General features: G+C 32.1%; 1 protein-coding gene across 5 annotated transcripts in view; it reads left to right on the top strand.

Annotated features, from left to right (window-relative positions):
* LOC145291993 (organic cation transporter protein-like) overlaps positions 1 to 20,884 on the top strand; it is a 95,732-nt gene that overhangs the window by 24,305 nt on the left and 50,543 nt on the right. For all 5 annotated transcript variants that reach the window (XR_013869524.1, XR_013869522.1, XR_013869521.1 and 2 more), the window contains exons 2-5: positions 1,375 to 1,621; positions 10,664 to 10,767; positions 16,570 to 16,724; positions 19,012 to 19,180. Coding sequence is in view for 1 of the 5 variants with exons in the window: in XM_080137969.1 (XP_079994095.1) it covers positions 1,375 to 1,621; positions 10,664 to 10,767; positions 16,570 to 16,724; positions 19,012 to 19,180 (675 nt within the window). In the remaining 4 variants the exon portion in view is untranslated. The remainder of the gene's footprint in view (positions 1 to 1,374; positions 1,622 to 10,663; positions 10,768 to 16,569; positions 16,725 to 19,011; positions 19,181 to 20,884) is intronic.

Below are 20,884 nucleotides of genomic sequence, written 5' to 3' on the forward strand. Positions count from 1 at the left end.
AAATTCCGGGAAGATTGATCCCTTACCATAATAAAAGTATCCTATGTGTATAAATTGGTGTTAGTCTATGCGTTTTGTCATTTTTGACATTTTTGTGAGGAGAGCTTATCTTAAACCAGACAAGGTCTCACAAAGGCTATAAATCTCATGACTGATATATCCCTTTATAGTTTTTATTCGTGTTGCAGGCAATATAGCGGAGAACTACCTATAAGTAGTCATAGATTCTATACAGGGAATCACAACGGACCAGTGGTCTTTCCCAGCTTGTAACATATTGTAACATATTGTAAAACGATATTTTTAATTTTTCGTTTCCTTTTCCTTTAACAAATCTATTTCATAGCATTAAAAACAAATATGAATGCTGAACTCATCTTTTTCTTATAACATATTATGGAGATATGAATATATAATACATACACATTTACTCCATTTTTTTTTTTTTTTTTTGGGCTTTTCAAGTTTTTAGATATGCTCTTCATCTGTCTATATTTTTCTTTTTTGCTTACAGTGACATTATCTTCTAACTTCTCTGTTAAACAAAATAAAAGAAACAGATTGCTAATCAAACATCGACTATAAGTCCTGAGTGCCTCCCTCTAAATGTTTTCTATTAACTTTTTGGGGTCAGCATTCATAACAGACAACCATAAGCAGCAAATAATTCAGTAGTTCAATGTTGAGGCCTGGAATTTCTTGATCAAATATATTTTCCCAGACAATGAAGAGACACATATCTTGATAGTTTATATAATAATGCACTAAGGCATTTCATTTTCATATGTACATTATTACCTTCAACCTATATTTAAAGGATCGAATCACCCAATCGCCGAGGATGCAATGCAATGCAATGCAAAAAAAAAAAAAAAAATTAAAATAAATTATTAAACTATTAATTAATAACTGGAGTTGGAAGAGAAAATTGACTTTACTTTATTATGGAGATATGAATATATAATACATACACATTTGCATGTGGCCAGAAGTAAGAATTCAAAATTTGCTCTTTTGTTGAAAGGAATTAAATAGAATGAGTAAATTATTAGCTGCTGATAGATCTTTCCTGTTTGGGGAACTGTATATCATCAAGTGATAATAGCCATGCTTGGAGTGACTAGTCTACAGGTGGTAGGAGAGAATGTAGGCATTTTACTTCATGGTTGTCTGAAAACTTTCTGCTTAATTTGCAAACCCTAATTTGATTGGCCATTATGTGACTAAAAACCTGCATTAGGATTGTTCTCTGACAGAGGAAATAAATCCCAATGTTAATCACTGCTACCAATATTCTCTTCTCACAATCTTGGTAAATTTTCTATTATGATTCCATGTGAATAATTGTTCTTTTTTGTTTTTTGTTTTTTGTAGATGTGCTATTCCTGATCTTGACAATGACACTTATAAAATCCAAAACGAGGCTCATGCTGAGCTTATCAACAAAACCATTCCGTACGTATGGAGGAATAAAGAATTGGAATATGCACCATGTGAAATCTTTGACACCAATGAAACATCCTTTTATTCCTTGTTACTCAACGAGACCAACAGAACAAAAGTGGCTTGTCATAAATGGGTTTATGATAAAAGCACTGTTATACAAACAGTTGCAACAGAGGTAAGATAGGAAACACTATTTTTGTACACTATCTTTTTTTCTGCGGGTTTTTTTTTTTTTTTTTTTTTTTTTTTTTTTTACATAGGCATCACCACATTATCAAGGCCAAGAGGCCACTCAAGGATAAGGGTTAAAGAGTGTACAGAAGAAATTGGACATTATAGTAATCATTAGTAATGAAAATTTGGTAAAGTTGATAACTTATATGGAACGGCTCATCAAGAACTTATTTACGTTAGACTTGAAGACAACCATATTGTAGTCAGCCGGAAAGCAGGAAAACGGAAGACAATTCCACAGGCGTGCAGTTCTAATAAAAAAGCTTTGTTCATGGAATCTACGTTTAGGTTTAGGCACAGATAAAGAGTGGGGGGAATTATTGATAGTGTTTACAGCTAGACGAGTGTTTCTTGTGAAAGTTTGGTGAGGGGGGACCATAGATTGAAGCTCATTCGAACACTTTCCATGAAAATAACGATACATCAGAGACAAACTCGCAACATCTCTTCTGTGAGATAAAGGTTGCAAGGAAGAGAAAAGAACATCTACGAGGCTACGAAGTCTATTTTGAACTCTATCAAGGCAGGCCAAGTCCTTTCTAGCAGCTCCTGCCCAGATGTGGCAACAGTATTCCATCCTTGGACGTACCTGGCTCTTATATAGATAGAGAATAGCATCAGCAGTGAGATATCTACCGGATCGATAGAAAGATCCCACCATTTTTCCAGCGGCCTTGGCAACAGATTTGATGTATGTGTTCCATTTAAGATCAGGAGTAATGGTCAAGCCAAGAAGTTTGTCAAAACTTGAGGCCTCCTGAAGACGAGAGCCATTCATTTCAATTGATGTCAGATGTGGATCAGAATGTTGATGATGTAAAGAGAGAAGCTTGGTTTTAGATGCATTAAAAGTAACCAGCCATTCTTTACCCCATTGTACTACGTGCTCAAGATCAGAGGAGAGAGAATTGGAGAGAACTTGGTCGTTTACTGTCTTAGATGTGCTACCATAAATGGTAGTGTCGTCAGCATAGATGTCTACAAATGATGTAAGGATGTGATTTGGAAGATCATTAATGTAGATCAGGAAAAGATTTGGGCCCAGGATGGACCCCTGAGGGACACCGGCATTAATACTGTGAGCTTCTGATTTTTGCCCCTCAACTACTACTCTTATGAACCTATCAGAAAGAAATGATTTAATAATTGAGAAGACATTTCCAGCAATACCATAGCTAGAGATCTTATGAAGTAAACCTTTATGCCATACCCTATCGAAGGCCTTAGATATGTCAAGAGCAATTGCCCTAGAAAGGTTGCCTCCGTCGAGAGATTTGCTAATCCTATGAGATATAACTGTAAGCACATCTGCTGTAAATCTAGCAGAACGGAAACCATATTGAGTGTCACTAAGAAGGTTATTTTTGTTGAGATGGTTGATTACTTCTGTATTTAACACAGATTCCAGCAACTTACTCATGACGCACAGGAGACTTATTGGCCTGTACTGAGAGGGAGATGAGCGATCACCTGAATTCTTAAATACAGGGCATACTGATGAAATTTTCCAGGGAGATGGGAAACTATTCTCCTTAAGACAACGTTTAAACAGTTTTGTAAGTATGGGCGCTAGTTCAGGTTGAAGTTTTTTGAGTACTATAATTGGAATACCGTCAGGGCCAGTTGCTTTACTGGAATCAAGGTTTTTGATTAGCTTGGCAACATCACGTACAGATATACGTATATCACATAACGTGTTTTCTGATACAGGAGGAAATATGGGGGGTTGGCAGCCTTGATCGCAAAGGGTAGAATTAGCTGCGAAGTTCTTGACAAAGAGTTCGGCTTTGTCTGATGCTGACGAGATTACCTCAGGTCCATTGATAATAGTTGGGATGGAGCACACGCTTCTGTTCATGATTCTGTTTGCTATTTGCCAAAACTGGTGGGAACCAAGCCGCTGCTCAGCTACTTTGGACTTAACAGATTGAGCATACAACTCTCTTGCGTTCTTTATTACTTTCTTACAATGGTTGCTAGCAGTCCTGAAAGCGGCTTTAGTTTTCATACATCTATTACGTTCGAAACAGTGGAAAAAGTGATTTCTGTGTGCAATGGCAGCAGCACATTCTGGAGAGAACCATGGCTGGCTGTTAGGTTTTTGCTGAAACTTTTTCGAGGGTATGAAATGGTCAATACCTACAATTAACCATTCCGTCAGGTCTATTACTATAGAGGACACATCCTTTTTAAACATGGAATGCAGAGGTAGATCAGATATAAATGTACGGAAGCTATCCCAGTCAGCCTTAGTGTATCGATATACTGTACGATGGAGAGGTACGTCTGGGGACTTATTACATTTCATTTTTATCTTAATTGATACAACAGAGTGGTTGGAAGAGCCAAGAGGCGACAGAACAGAAACTGAACATAGTTCAGGGCAAGTTGTGAGAAAAAGGTCTAGTAGGCTCGCATACTGGCCATCATTGTCGGGCACACGGGTGGGTTCCTGAACAATCTGAGTGAGGTCATAGGCAATGGAGAAATCATGACAGAACCTTCCCTCATCATCGGTCTTGTTAGAGTGGGTCAACCATTCGATGTTGTGAACATTGAAGTCACCACATACGTGAATGTTAGCTGAAGGATAAGCAGATAAGACTTGGTCAATTTTCTTAGATATGCTTTGAAAGATAGTAACTCCGCTGTTATGGGGGCGATAGAGAGTAAATATAAATGCCGTAGTGTGAGCTAAAGCAACCCGGAAGCACATATAGGGTAAGTTAGGATCTTCCCGGGAGATGTCCCTACCACATGGAAAGTTATCCCTAATATAGGCACAAATTCCATGCCCATGGCGATCTTGGGGGTCAGATTTAGAAGTTAAGTTAGAGTATCCTTTAATTGCGAACTCTTCTAGGGAAATAGCCTGTCCAATACCAGTTTCACTTAAAAATAAAAGGTCTGGTTTAGTCTCCTGTAATTGGGTTTCAACCTCTGGAAGGTTAGAACGTAGACCCCTGATGTTGGAGAAGGAGACATGGTAGTAGGGGTCTACGTTGAAAGTTGGAGAACCGGGTTTAATCGTGTATTTTTTCTTGAAACTTGTCATGATGAATTTTTGGAATTTGTGGACTAGGTTGTCAGATTTACTTAGAGCAGGACAGAGAGGGGAAACTAAGAGAGAAAAAGAAACAAAGACTTTTTTTTAATTTTTTTTTTTTATTTGTAGCTAATGAAAAGGTAAAGCCGTAACAATTACCCACTAGTATGGCATCGAGAGGCCCCACCAGAAGCTACTGCATGGTCCAGAATCCATTCACCAAATGGCAATACAGCAGCTCCAGTACTTTGCACCTGCTGATAGGACAGCCTCCTTGGTGGTTAATCCAAGGTTCGGGTCCCTGACTGTCAGGCGGATAACGTCAGCCCAGACAAAACGTTTACCTCCAGCACCCTTACTAGTGACATGGCTACAAGGATAGACATAGAAACAGAAAATTTCCGCCATCTCTGCCAACTGTTCGCGCAAAATACTGCCAACCTAGAAAACAGCTTTTTCTTCTCCCTTTGTCAGAAAAATCACTAATTAAAAAATGAGGACTGAGGGACAAATAAAAAGAAGCGAGAGTAACAGGAGCTGCCGATAACGCATCCACAATGCGTTTTCTACTCTCCATTTAAAAAAAAAAAAAAAAAAAAAACTATTAAGTATTATACTTAATAAAAGTCCAACGGACGTGTTTAAGGGAAAGTATGGTGATAGATTCCCCTCTCACGAACTAAGAATGAGTACAAATTCGTAATCTATTTTTGCAATCAACTTGGTAGATAAATAAACATTTATGGAACGAGAAAAAAAGCTAGCATTTAATAAAACAGAAATACATAAATTAAATACTGAAATAAAATGGAGTTATTAATATTTGAATCTAAAAATAAAAAGTATGATTGAAATTGAAAACACTTATCTCAACAAAAACACGGCCGATTCCAAAATGTAAACTGAAATGAGGAAATTTAAGTTAACAGCGTTCAAAAAGATTTTTTTTAAAAAATTAACCGTTAAAAGAAAGCGTGATTTTATTCTGAACTTTAGCTAGTCACGTTATAAGAAATTTACGATAAAAAAGAAAAGCGTATGGGGGGGGGGGTTCTTCCGAAAATTACATAAATTAAATACTGAAATAAAATGGAGTTATTAATATTTGAATCTAAAAATAAAAAGTATGATTAAAATTGAAAACACTTATCTCAACAAAAACACGGCCGATTCCAAAATGTAAACTGAAATGAGGAAATTTAAGTTAACAGCGTTCAAAAAGATTTTTTTTTTTAAATTAACCGTTAAAAGAAAGCGTGATTTTATTCTGAACTTTAGCTAGTCACGTTATAAGAAATTTACGATAAAAAAGAAAAGCGTATGGGGGGGGTCTTCTGAAAATTACATAAATTAAATACTGAAATAAAATGGAGTTATTAATATTTGAATCTAAAAATAAAAAGTATGATTAAAATTGAAAACACTTATCTCAACAAAAACACGGCCGATTCCAAAATGTAAACTGAAATGAGGAAATTTAAGTTAACAGCGTTCAAAAAGATTTTTTTTTTTAAATTAACCGTTAAAAGAAAGCGTGATTTTATTCTGAACTTTAGCTAGTCACGTTATAAGAAATTTACGATAAAAAAGAAAAGCGTATGGGGGTAGGGGGTTCTTCCGAAAATTACATAAATTAAATTAGTCTTTATTTACTTACCTTCTCACAAGGGCTAAGATAAACATAAAGTCTGTTTTTAAAATGGGGAAAATCCAACTCTCAAAAAGGAGTAGTCTGAATTGAGACAAAAATAAAAATTGCCCAAGTCTAGAAGGATTTTTTCTTTACTAGTTGAGGACAGAAATTTGAATTAGCATTACAAGTTGATTTTTTCTTTTTTGATAATTGTTATTTTATCAACTTGCATGAAAAGAGCTATATAAAAGATGCTTAAAGTCGTTTAAATTATGCAAATAATAATAATTCATCAGTTGTTCAAAAGTTATGAGAATTTTAAGTGCCAAAATTTAGGCTTTTCCGTAGACATTTTTCTTTAGAAAAAGTGGGCTAAATTACGCACTTCAACATTTCAAGAAATTTGGTAATTTCGCCACCATTTATTTATTTTTCAAGTTATTCTCATGAAACTTGGCACTCTTATGTAAAATTGTGTGCTCTTTCTGATTATGCAGTTAAATCTGATGTATCTCTTTACCATAAGCCATGAATTATAAATCAAGATGTACAAATTTCAATTTTTTTTTAAACTGGCGCATGGTATCATACAGTGGGTGTCTCTTCATGAACAAAACTAAGTATTATACCGGTATTTAAATATATCCTTATTGAGAGTAGGTATTTACCTGCCTCCCCTCCAAAGGAGAGCTTAATCTTGGGTGTAGCCATTGAATGCCTAAAGAGCATTCATGGCCGGTATTTACTACTCCCCTAAAAGAAAAGAAAAAATTGAGTAGATATCAATTAATCTCGGAAATAAACCGAAGAAAATTTTTCATATAGATTTTATATTTCTATAAAAGATGTAAATTCCCATAATTGACCAGAACTTATGCATTTTGGGACCAGTCCAATTTTCAATTTTGTAAATCCTCTCTGTCTGGCCCAAAATACACCCCTATTTTCTGAGATGCAACCATAAATTGTACTCTACATGAATCCTCGAATGTAACTTCCAGGATACCAGGAATCCCTATAAACAACAACTATATAGTCGCCAGTTGATGGTAATTTTCGTCATTTCTGCTCTGTTGGACATTTATTAGTTGGGCTTCTAACAGTATTTTGTATATTTTTAAGTCATTGTTGAGATTTCAAAGACACGAGATACCACGTGGTTAGTTTTCTTGTGCTTGTGTAACACTAATCATCGAAATAAACATTTTACATTAAATAAATACACTAAAAATTTATCCAACTATGTAGAAGAGTAACATCTTGCCTTTGGTAATATTTATTTGGGTGCTTATGCACTTATCGTGCTAATTTTTCAAATAGTATTTTCAAGTTAGATTCAAGTTTCACAATATCTTTTTTTATTTAATTGTTAGGTGAAAGTACAGAATAGTTAACAAAACACCCTTCCCTCTCCATGTTAAGAATGGGTTTCTAAATAATAACATTATTTTAGCATGGTATTTTTTTTTTTTTTGACCACTAAAAAACACAATTCTACAAGTAAGAAGTTATAAATATAATGATAACAGAAACACACGTACTTAGTACATTTTGTTGTTTTTTAACGTTTTTAGTACATGTGTACTAAAAGCGTTAAAACAACAAAATAGTATTGTTTGGAAATAAAATTTGAAAAACTTGAAAATAATTTTTTTAAATTGACAAACTTAGAATAAAAAATGAAACTTTTTGCTACTCTCGTTCTGTGGTCAATGCATTAGCGCATAGCGAGCCGTTTTCCATTAAATTCTATATTCTGTAATTTCTATAAAAGATAACATTCTAAAGAAATTTCCGCACAATTAATAATTATTAAATATTTACATATTATACATGAAAATAATTCTGAAACTATAATATGAAAATGAATGATATATACGGATTTATCTTATCAATTTAGAAATATTCTTCATCAACTTTGCTCGGTCGTAACTTTGCTTCCTGTGGTTGTAAAAAAAAAAATCAAAGACCAGTAGAGATGGACTTCTATACTTATATAGCCTGTAAAATGTCAGCCATATCCAATCAAATTTAACCCTGCGCATATGTATCCAAACGTAACGTATGAAATGTAAACATTGAAAAAACAGTTTCCCTTTTTGCTGTCATCATTTTTTACCGTTTTTTCATTTTTAACTTGGAGCATAAAAACATTGAAAGCATAAAAGAAAAATAAATTAACATTATTGGAATGCTTATTCTATTCTCTTTCCATCAATGTAATTTTTTTAAAAATTGACCCCAAAATAAAAAAATATGACTTGTTGAAGCACATTAGGTATGTAATATTGCCGATGTCCAGGAAAATACAGCATACGCTTGTAATGCTATTTGAATTGTTTATTTGCAAAAAATATTAAAAAAATTTTACGAATTAGGCACAAGACCATCCAAAGTGTGGGGGTATGAGTGATGTTGGTTAACTTTTGTATATTCTATTTATCTATCTCACTTTGCTGAAATCATTTCAGTCACCACAATATCACATTTATTCTTGGGACCATCCCATTAAAAATGTTCACAAGGTGTTAAGAATATAAAATTTTTATTCATAAATATATGTATCTATAAATTCTTTGGAAATAGAAAGTGGGACAACAAAAAACATAATCGGTTTGTACCCACTGTTTTCTGGTTTGTTTAGAACCGAAAGCAAGCAGATTGATCTCTAAATGGAAGTGGGACTTATGTGGAAGAAAATGAGGAAGAGATTGAGTTTGGGGATAAATGGTGTCCTTCCAAGATAAATTTAATTTGGTAAAGTTAAGGTCAAAATAAGAGTAAAGAGAAGGCATCTAGGAGGAGTGCTATTACCAAAAAGTAAAAATGAGGACAGGACTCATTCACTCGATTTGCTAATTTACCTATAGGGTTAGGGCTTGGCATGACCATGGAACACTACTCATATTAGACTCCTTTTTGTACACATAATTTGCATCCACAGTTTGTCCAATTACAAAGAATGTAATCTTTTTTCTATCACATCTAATTTTGACCATAAGCTGATGCTTAAAGAACGCAATCAAACCTTAATCAGAGAAAAGTTTTCCCCTTGAGATTTCTTCCGATGTAATGTCACTCGAGCTACAGCAAGGATCGTGACAAACACCATAGTCTCTCCCTGTCCTGTGGCAGTTCATTGTTGTCAATAGATAAGTCACAGTTAGTGAGAGAGGATACTTGAGACGTCACATCGCTGACATACGTCCAGTACTATTTGAGTTAGTAATATTTTAAGAAAGTGTGATTATGCAGTGAGGACAATCTGGTGAGTCTGCAATTTTTTCATTGTATTTCATGTAAAGTTTGAGCCAAGAAAAAGTTTGCAAACAAAAATGTAATGTTTATTATGTATTTACTTCATGATATTTCAAAAGATTTCCTTATGTACTCATATTTAACTAAATAAAACAGAATGTATAACAAATGTGTTTCAGCTTCACATCATATGATCCAACAATTTCAAAAATCTATCATAGGTCAAACTGAATTTTCTTTTGCCAATAAAGATAAGGGTCAAAGGTACTAGGCACGGATTGACAAGTTGGAACTTCTATAAAAGATATATCTTCTCATCCCTTGTACTTGCCAATCTTGCTGCAGATGGAATAATGTAATGCTGATCAATTATCTGCTGTCTTGTTATTGTTATTATTGACTAAATTGGATTTCTATATAAAATCGATAAAAATTGACTCATCTGGTTTGCATGAAGTCCTCCTTGTTAACCATAGTTATTCATTACTTTTGTAGATTTTTACTCTTAACACCTAGAACACAAGGCTCAGCAGTTGCATATGTAGTCAAGAAAAGTTTGGCCAAAAACACAGAAGGATATGGTAGCTGCCATATGCAAAAGTAATATTCTTAACCTCAATCCATGAATTTTTTTTTTTACATGCAAAGGTAAAGGTAATTAGAAGATGGCGGGTCCTGATGTTAACTCCTCCCCCAAAGCCATGTTAGTTGGATATCCTTGACACTACCATGTTGTCACAGTGAGGAAAAGTTGGACTTGGGCAAATCCTACTGCCCTCACAGTGGATTTCAACTCTGGTTCTTGTATCTTGAGATAGCACTACTTTTCTAGTTGCCAGCTTATTATAAAAGATCTGATGCAGCATTCTATAACTGCTACATAATGAAATGAAAAGGGTTTTCTTTTAACGTGAACCATGTAATTTCCATGGATCTCACTTGTAATAATTTTATTTGGTGATCTGTGTCCGTATAGTTATTCAAACTTTCGTCAATTTCGGAAAACTCATGAAGAATATGTCAAATATAAAGAATGTATTTTTCAGATGAATTTCGTGTGTAGTAAGGAGATATATGGTTCCTTGACAAAAATGTGGTTCATGGTCGGAATGTTGGTAGGTTCCTTTGTGTTAGGAATTATGTCAGACAAGTAAGTATTAGAGTTTTAATATTTTTATATTTTCAAAACTGCTTCTGTAAAAATTTACATTGAAAAATAACATACATTTGTTATTTTTCTTTCTTTTTAAGATAATTATTTTTTCCTTAAAAAAAATTTAAAAAATGAAGTAAAATATTTTTTAATTTTCAGTAACAATTATCTAGCTTAAAGTTAAGTAACATGACAATTTTAATTTCAGTTTTTCCTTAGTTATTTTAATTAGTTATTATTCCATGTCCCATTGAATTATGCCACCATCAAACTATTGAATGCTGTCAATTTGTAACTCGATCATTCTCATATTAAGGTGTTGTGAAATACAACTTTTTCAGGTATTTCATTTTTGATACTTCATAAAAAATAAATGTTTCATGAAAAATAGAATAAAAAATAAAACTTTAAATCTTCATTCTGTTCTAATTCTCAAACCTTCTTATTTTGGCATGCTTTTTGGGTCGGGGTGGTAGTCATAAAAAAATGAAAATAATTAGTGAGAGATTCAGACTTTGAAGTAAATTCAGCATGCCTTCTTTTGATCTACTTTTTTTAAGGTACAATTTACTTTGAATTGAAATTTGAAAAAAAAACAGTAAGATTTTTAAAAATCTATATAAAGATGAGGTTTTTATCGCACTAGCATTGATATTAAAAGCCTGCTTTTTCTATTTAGAAAATTATTAAAACAAACATTTTAATATGCTCAGTCATGAATATGCGAGCGACTTCATAAAGACTAACTAATTTACATATTCCTTTGATAAACTAACTTTTATTAATTTATTATTCATTTTTTATGGTTTCTTATTAAATGATTGGTTTCATTTAACTATTACATCTAGTTTTATTTATACATATTTTCTACATTGTACATAATTGCATAGTATTTAGTATGAAAATGTTCTAGCACATGCACATATCTACCCATCTCTCTCTCTCTCTCTCTCTCTCTCTATATATATATATATATATATATATATATATATATAATTATAATTAAAGTACATAACAAAATATTAAATAAAAGCAATGAAAACAATAACAAAATAAACAATAAAAAAAGTGGACATCATGACAAAAATACAACTAACACAAAGGACACATATGTAACTAGTAGAAATAATAATAATAATAATAATAATAAACCAACTCCAGACAACCACAACCATAGTAGAAATAAAAATAAAAATACTAATAATGAACAAGATAAATGCAACTGTAGATCCCGCTCACTTTGCCCACTTCAAAATAAATGTCTAACGAAAAGCATAGTTTACCAGACCACAATATTTGTGAAAGAAAACCCGAATAACAAGAAATATTATATAGATATGACTTCCTTAGATTTCAAAACCTGATATTATGACCACGAAAGTACGTTCAAAAATAAAAAAAACACTGAATAAAAACAACACTAGCAAACCAATACTGGGAACTCAAAGAAAGCGGCCGTTTGCAGGTGGTCGAATGGAAAATAGTAAGACCAGAAAACACATGTAGAGACCTAGACGATCCATGTAGATTCATGAAAAATTTACTATCCTATACTTTAAAGAATCCCAACATCTATTAAACTGTAGGAAAGAAATAGCAAACAACTGTGTTCATAGGATAAAATTTACTAGGATAGCGATACAAAATAATTTTTAAATTAACAATAACAATAGAAAATAAATAAAATGGTACTTGTGCATTTAACGAACCAGACATAACTCAGCATTTTCTCGGCTTTGTCTGGCGCATGATGTCAACAGCCAGATAAAACCGAGCATTGCTGATAAAAAAAAACAATGCTACAAAATAACTATGAAATGAAATTTTAAATGTAGAAAAATCCCAAAATAAATAAATAAAAAGCAAAAACCTACCGTTCATTTATGTTTTTTTATTATTATTAGTATTATGGTTTGAAATTGTTTTCTGTTTGCAAAATAAATACATATAAAACATTTTTTGTGAACAAATAATAGTAATTATTTTTGAAAATGAAACTTTTTTTTTTTCAACTATTTACGTAAAAATAACCAACAAAAATGATATTTGTAGAATAATTTTTTTTTAACAAATAATAGTAATTGTTTTTATGAAACAGTTTTTTTGTTTTTTTTCAACTATTTTTTTGCCAGGAACATATTTTCTCAGGAGGATGAATTTTCCTCAGACTTTTGGAGGGAATCAGACGACAAAGTAGACGAAGATGAGATAGCGGATGTGATAGAAAGCTCCGTACCAACCAGGTAGCTTTTGGCGATGTAGGTTAATATGGAGTCAAACGGCTGTCTACCAAACTTTTGTCTCCACATAAACTCTAAAAGATATGTGTCCAAAAGCTCCCGGTTGATTCCGCATTCTCGTTTATTGTGCTGCTTTGCTTCCTTCCATGCTCTACATGATTTGTTGTTGCCTATGTTATGGGATCTACAAAATTAAGGCTGTGGTTCACCGTTAAATGGTGATACCCCTCCTCTCCTCCCACTTTGCTGTAAGCCCTCCAACAGTCTGATATGACCGTGGTCCCCGGTAGAATGTATTTTCTTATTAGTGGAAGGAGGATTTTGGCATTCCTATTTGGTATGTTAACCAAAACTCCTCCTTTTCAGTGGGGTCAGCATATCCACCAAAGACCCAAACCGGTGTTAGATGTTTACCGACGTTGTGTTAACAGTGGTGGTTGAAGACAGACTTGTCGATTTCGACCGTATGGCCTGGGCCTCCTATCTGAGAAAGTAATCCCAGCATATATCTCGCAGGAAATTCTTCCAGTCCACAATTGTGTGGCGTGACCGCAACCCACATTTGCGCTGGAGATTCCTAGTTACCACCATCTCGAATACCCATATTGAAATTATCGTCTGCTGCTCGGCGCATCGAGTTGAAACTAAGCGTCCAGCGTTTTGATTGACTGATGATCATGTTTTGTCAGACAGCAGCAAAACCTGAGCTGTTGACGTCATGTGCCGGACAAAGCTGAGCAAATGCTGAGTTACGTCTGGTTCGTTAAATGCACAAGTACCAATAAATAAATTAAATAAACATACATATACATAAATTATCATATATATATAATATATATATATATATATATATATACATATAAAACTAACATAATATTTAAAAAAAAATATAGGCAAAAAAAAATCACATTTAACTACACCTAGGTTTAAAATAGGTTAAATCACTAGATATCTATGCTTCCCGCTAAAAAAGCACATACAAAGGAAGGGTTGAACCTAAGGTCAACTGGGCCTTTGTCCGGTAAGTGCCTGCCCATTGGCTGATTAGGAGAGGCACGGTGGAAACTAAGCTGATTGGCTAACTAAAAACTCAATAGAATGTGCATTTATAAAAATGCGAGATAACCATAAGTCTTCGCATAAGCCTGACAAATCCTAGCATGGATGAAACGTGGAATATTCCGTGTAGCTTAATTGCCATATATATTTTTATTACTTACTATATATATATATATATATATATATATATATATATATATATATATATACTAACAAAAGTACCCGTCGTTGACTGGGTTCAAAAATAGCCTACAGAAAATGGACTCTGATTTATGAAAGTATGATAGGTTATGAAAAGAAAGGGTTGTAAATTTAGGTTGAATTTGGAGGTATCAAAACCAAAGCAAAATATGATGAAAGTAAAAATAAAATAGATAAACCCCATAATTTATTATACCATACCTGTTCACACTGAAACACTTATCACAATATTCTATGGATCTATATTAAAAAACCTTGTAAAACTTTGTGACATATTTCCATTCTATGGAGGTCAGGTGCGAACGAACACCTAATAATTTTATTATACCATATTTCTTCAAACTGAAACATAATTATCAAAGTATACTTAAGCATATAGGTATGAAAAGTCTTTATTAAAGTTTGTGCCTATTTCCATTCTATGGAGGCCAGGCGCGAATGCAGACCCCACAATTTTATTATACCATCCCTATTTAAGTTAAAACATACTTATCAAAGTATTCTGATGTACATCTATATCAAAAACACTTGTAAACGTTTTTTTTTAATTTTTAAATTTTTTATTTCCATACTTTGTGGACCAGGCACGAACGCAGATCCCACAATTTTAATGAACCACCATTCTGCCATATCAAACATACCCATTCCTGTGTCTCGATACATCTTCTATCATTATATGTAATCAGTTTTTTAAAATAGTCAACCATATAGGAGCCTATTCGTGACCACACACACACACACACACACACACACACACACACACACACACACACACACACACACACACATTCAGCTTTATATTATAGATATATATAAAATAGATGTATGTATGTGTCTCTGTGTAAATATTTAACTGATAAACTTTTAAACTATTGGTCACATAACACTCAAATCAAAGATGTAGTATTCATACACCAAGGATGGTTTCTAATGAGTAAAATCTTTGTTTGGATGGATGAATAACATGTACAGAAATATGTTGGCAAGTTAAAATGCAAAATGTTCATTTCAACTTGTCAACATATTTCTATTACTTGTGTGTATGTGTAAATTCAAAGGTCGCTTGAAGTGGTTTGATTTAAAATTTTTCCTATTTATCTGTCGATAGTTCAAATGGTAGGAAACATGGTTAGGAAACATGAAACATGCATAAATTAAAATATATTTAAGCATATTTTACAAATGGTCATTACTGAGTAGCCTGCTTGTAAATGTATATATTCTTGAGGCAGTATCTATTAATTTGCACCAACCGTCTCTATGTAAACAAAAAAAACATACCAATAATTTGGAACTCATGGATGTTCGTTGAGATTGTTTCCTTTTCTCCTTTCTGTCATACTAATTTTTTTTCTACCTTTACTAATAATTTATGATCTTTTGATCACGTTTTTAAACAATGTTTCGCCCCCTGTTATGGATGTTCATTTTGAAAAGTGTCGGCCAAAAGACCTCTCCTAACATGGAGTATGTTCACGAATTCACTTAAAAATTCTCGAAGTGATATATATATATATATATATATATATATATATATATATATATATATATATATATATATATATAAATTGATTGAAACAATGCTTAAAATAAATATTATTAGTGAAATTTGCAGTTATGTTATAAATAAATACAAAATTTTCTTTGTCTTAAATTTTGAATGTCTTGGTTTTGATTTTAAAGCTTACTTAAATATTTAAAATTAAAAAACTGTAAAAGGTCACAAGTTTAAATTTATTGATGTTTTCTTGATTCTAGTTAGTATTTATTTCGAAAGATTGTACTTTACTTTAAAAAATATGGATAAATTCTTTTTGCAATAAAAGCATATAAAAAAGAGCAAACAATTGTTACAGAAATATGTCTAATATTTAACCAAGGAAAATTGTAATGGCTAGTATATTTCATATTACAGCATAGATCTCGTTTTTTTATATACCGGGCTTTCAGAAAGATGAAAAGTTTAAGAAAAAAGTAATACTTTTGGCAATAATATTGGCTCTTTTCTGGTTGAATGAACATACATTGATAGAGATCAATAGAAATACAAGTCAGATGTTTGTGACTCATTCAGTTAATTACAAATTTCGGCTGATTAGAAGAATTCAAATGGATTATTTTCAAACAACTCAGTCTCAGAAGTAAGCAATATTTTATCATGTCACTATAGAAACAAACATTGGGGAACTTTGCATGTTTTACTTTTAATTTTATTTTCCATCAGATACGTTGTTAAATATTTGAATTTGTGACAAATGTGATATTGTAGTCAGTTAATGATATTGTTTTAACATTTCAGGTTTGGCAGAAAACCCACCTATTTTATTTGTCTACTGGGTAACATTGCATCAACCTCGTCTCTCTATTGGGTCCCAGAAGTAATATCGCTTGAAGCAGTTCGATTTATAAGTGGAGTCTTTATTGTGGGACTTTATATGATTATTTTTGTTATTTGTAAGTATTAAGAAACATATGAGTTGCCTTATTCTGACAAAAAAAAAAAAAATGGAATTGTATTAAAAGAATTTTTTTTTAACTTATTTTTTTTTCAATTGAACATGAAAATAAGAATATATAGATTTATAGTGAAATTTAGTGAAATCTTTATAATAATTTAGTGAAATCTTTATAATTTACTACTTTCTATCCAAATCTGTTATGGACATTTTATAGATTTCCTCAGGTATATTTATTTTTAATCTCATGTTTCTTTTATATCTATCTATCTATATATCTATCTATACATACTATTAAATAGTCATGGTGTTTTTGAAGTTTTCTGTTTATACACAAATAGAATATGTAAAATAAAAAAGAAGTAGGAAAAGTATACGTTACTGAGGCAGTAGTTGTTATGATATCAATACCAGAGTTCGAATCTTACAATTAATTTTTTCAACTGGATACATATTTTGTAAATTTCAAGAAATTAACTAAAAAAGCAGTCTATAAATATACTTTTTTAAAACTAAGTGGCCACACAAAGTATACCGAAATGGTATGTGACATCAGTTTAAAATTAATTATTTTTGCCTAACAACATAATTTTTTAATGTTTTTTCAATTTTTTTTTTTTTTGCCAATAGAAACAACATCATCGTAGTTACTTAATCTCTCATTCAAATACTAAAGTAGCATGTTTTTTACACAAATACTTTTGTTTGTATTAGTTATAAAGCTGTAGAAGCTAGGTAAAGGTGGAAGTTGACATACCCAGGTACTATGCCAATACAGTTCAAGGTGGTGGTATAAACTAGTATATTGTTAAATAGATCTTTATATAGTTTATTATTTGATTCAGTAATAGAACAATTATACATATCGTCTAGGAAGTCTTTTAACCTTAAAAACCTAAAAAAAAAAACAATAATGTTTTTTTAATCTTTTAGTCCTTGTTGGAAAATTATTTTGTTAGTAAATCCATGCATTTGAAAGTAAAAGTGATTATATATATATATATATATATATATATATATATATATATATATATATATATATATATATATATATATATATGGAAACATTTTTTGTTGTTAGTGTTGTCCTATTTTATTTAAAAACATCAAAGCTTAAGAATTTTTATGTAGGAAGATCGCAATTTGTTCACAAGTATATAATGGCAATTCCCTAAAGAAGATATTCTATTGTTCTCTAAACTTTATATTGGAAATTTGTCTAAACTTTTTAAAAAGAAATGTGAGTTTCTGTTTTATATCATATCAACCCCTTTTTAGAGGGTAATCTGCTCCCAAATAATTGTTATCCATTGAATACAAATTACTATTTTAAAACATAGCTTATTGCAAGTTCATGCCTTTGATAACAATGTAAGCACATAATTAAATGCAATTAAATGATAAATAACCAATCCTCATCTAAAAAATTCCGAAATGTTAAATGCAATGTTTTTTGGTTTCACAGTCATGGTGGTAACGGTTAATTGACTGCAAGAGGTGTACAAACTACAATCTTTTGAGTTAACGTTTCATAAACCCAGTGATAAGAAAAGCAAACTAAAATTTGTGTTATTTTGGTCTTTTTCTTTCTAGACTAGTTGCCTCTACCAAAGCTTGAGAGTGTAGTCTACTCTGTTTTATAGTTAGTATGGATGAGATCTCATGTGTGACATCACAATCAGTCCTTTTGCCAGCATCAAACATCTGAAGCAGATGTTATTTGAATTCATGTTGATCCTTCTTTTCTTCCAAAGGCCACTATGGTGGGAAAAATGAAAGGTTTTTCAACGTCGTTCAATTAACCAGTACGGTTCTGTAATATCCTGGCCAGAGCGATATAAAATTAATAAAAATCTATGAATTGTGAAGAAATGTGTGTTGTTTTCATCTTGAGCAGATTTTGTGTGAGCTCATGCTCATGTGTTTTTATAAATAGGATGACATTATGCTTATGCTTTGATATACCGATTGTGAACACCTCATATTGTGACAACCAATATAAGACCTTACTTCTGAAAGAGACAAGACAACAATTCACCATTTTGTTATCCACTCCAGCCATGTAACAGCAATACTATTCCACCCTTGAATTCATACAAGAGTATGAGAAAAGGAACATTTTTAGAATCGATTTCACTTTCAAACGCACCTTGTATTCACAAATAGTCACTCATCTAAATAATGGCAGATACAGCATTATGTGAGTTTGATGATTATAACCAGCAATCATTAGATCAATTATAAAGTCTGACATTGATTAATTTACAATTCTATTTCATTTTCAGCGGTTGAACATGTGGGAAGCTCAAAAAGAACTTTAGTTGGTGTCGTTTTAAATATACTTTACACAATAGGAGAAATCCTTACGGGACTTGTGGCATATTTTGTGAGAGATTGGAGAACACTTTGCCTTATTCTCTCCTCTGTTCTCTGGCCAACAATTTTTTATTGGTGGTAAGTATCTGAATTGCACCTTTATTTTAAAACTTTTCGCTTCATTCAGATATTGAAATTATATATTGGTGCATCAGAGTCCAATAGTTAAACAATAATAAATGCACTCAGAATTTAATGTCAGAAATTTACTTCATTTTTTTTTTTTTTTAATAATTTATTTATAGTCTTTTGGGATAAGTTTATTCTGGCAGTGAGAAGTGTTTATCTCTCCATGACATCTCCCCATTTTTAGATTTAACTTCCTCCAGAAGTTATATTTTTTCTTTTTGGACCAATGTGTAAAGTCAAAAATGGTTTTCTTTTAGTTTGGCTAGAACGTTTCTGTTCTGGTGCTACTTGAGGTTTTTGTATTTCCATAGAAGGTTGGTCTTCCTATAATATTTTGTAACAAATGCATGGACTATGACAACAATATATATATATATATATATATATATATATATATATATATATATATATATATATATATATATATATATATATATATTGGAATTGGGAATTTCTCTGTGACTTGTATGATTCTCTAAAGGCTGGGAAATAGTCCTTTAAAGTTCCTGTTGCAATTAATACGCCCTGAAGTTAAATTAGTTCACATATGACCAAACTACCTCACAGGGGCTGCTCTCTGTGAAGAGAAAGAAATGTTAATGGGTATGACTGCTACATGTCAAATAAATCATAAATCACTTTCATAAACTCTTCCCTCAGATGATTTGTGTCTTTTAACAATCCATTTGGGATGTTTAATGATATACATTAGTCATCCAATTCATTTCCCAATAATACCTTCCTTACACCTAATTTTTTATTTTTATAATTTTGAAAAAAGATATTTTTTCACTTAATCAAATATTTTTGTGCCAGCTTTATTATATTTTTCAAGCTTTAAGTTTGTTAGTTTATCAAATATTGATCTAATTTTTCTTGTGAACAAAAGTTAAGTTGGTAATATTTTTTTTCTTTAATAATTTGCTACCATTGCACATCATCAACAAAGTTTCAGCTAATAAGTGTAACTTCTAATGAGATCTTTAATCCGTGATTCTAGAATGTTCTGTATGAAAATTCTTAATTTTTTTCAGACATGTCTGTATCACCACACACTCATTCATCAATACTTAAAACTATTCTTTACTTCATTTAATATTATTTTCACATATTTAGCATATTCTTCTTGATATACACACTTAATTTATAGTTAAGATATGCTACTGCAAAATCAACATGGCATCTATTATTTGCTGAAATATTCCAGACATGACCTTTATATAAAAAGGCCATACATTGATCTTCTACAAACTTTTGTGTGTGTTTATTGCCAATAATTTTGTGCATTAGTAATTGTCTGTATTTTTGAGATGAGGTGTTTTCATTGATTCAAATTGTCGGACTGACTTCCTCATCTTGGTTGTTATTGTCACAACGTTTCGGCCGTTTTTGCCCTCCGGCCTTCGGCAGATGTTTTGTATCGAACTGGGGAACCGTTTGTTAGGAGTCTTGAACCCAACCCTTTATTATTATTACGGGGGTACCGTGTTTGGACTCCAGCTAGGCTTTGGGACATAGCTGGAGTCCGAACACAGTACCCCCATAATAATAATAAAGGGTTGGGTTCGAGACTCCTAACAAACGGTTCCCCAGTTCGATACAAAACATCTGATGAAGGCCGGAAGGCAAAACGGCTGAAACGTTGTGACAATA

The sequence above is a fragment of the Euprymna scolopes genome, chromosome 13, assembly GCF_053919585.1.
Source record: "Euprymna scolopes isolate OS-2025 chromosome 13, ASM5391958v1, whole genome shotgun sequence".
Classification (NCBI taxonomy): Eukaryota; Metazoa; Mollusca; class Cephalopoda; order Sepiida; family Sepiolidae; genus Euprymna; species Euprymna scolopes.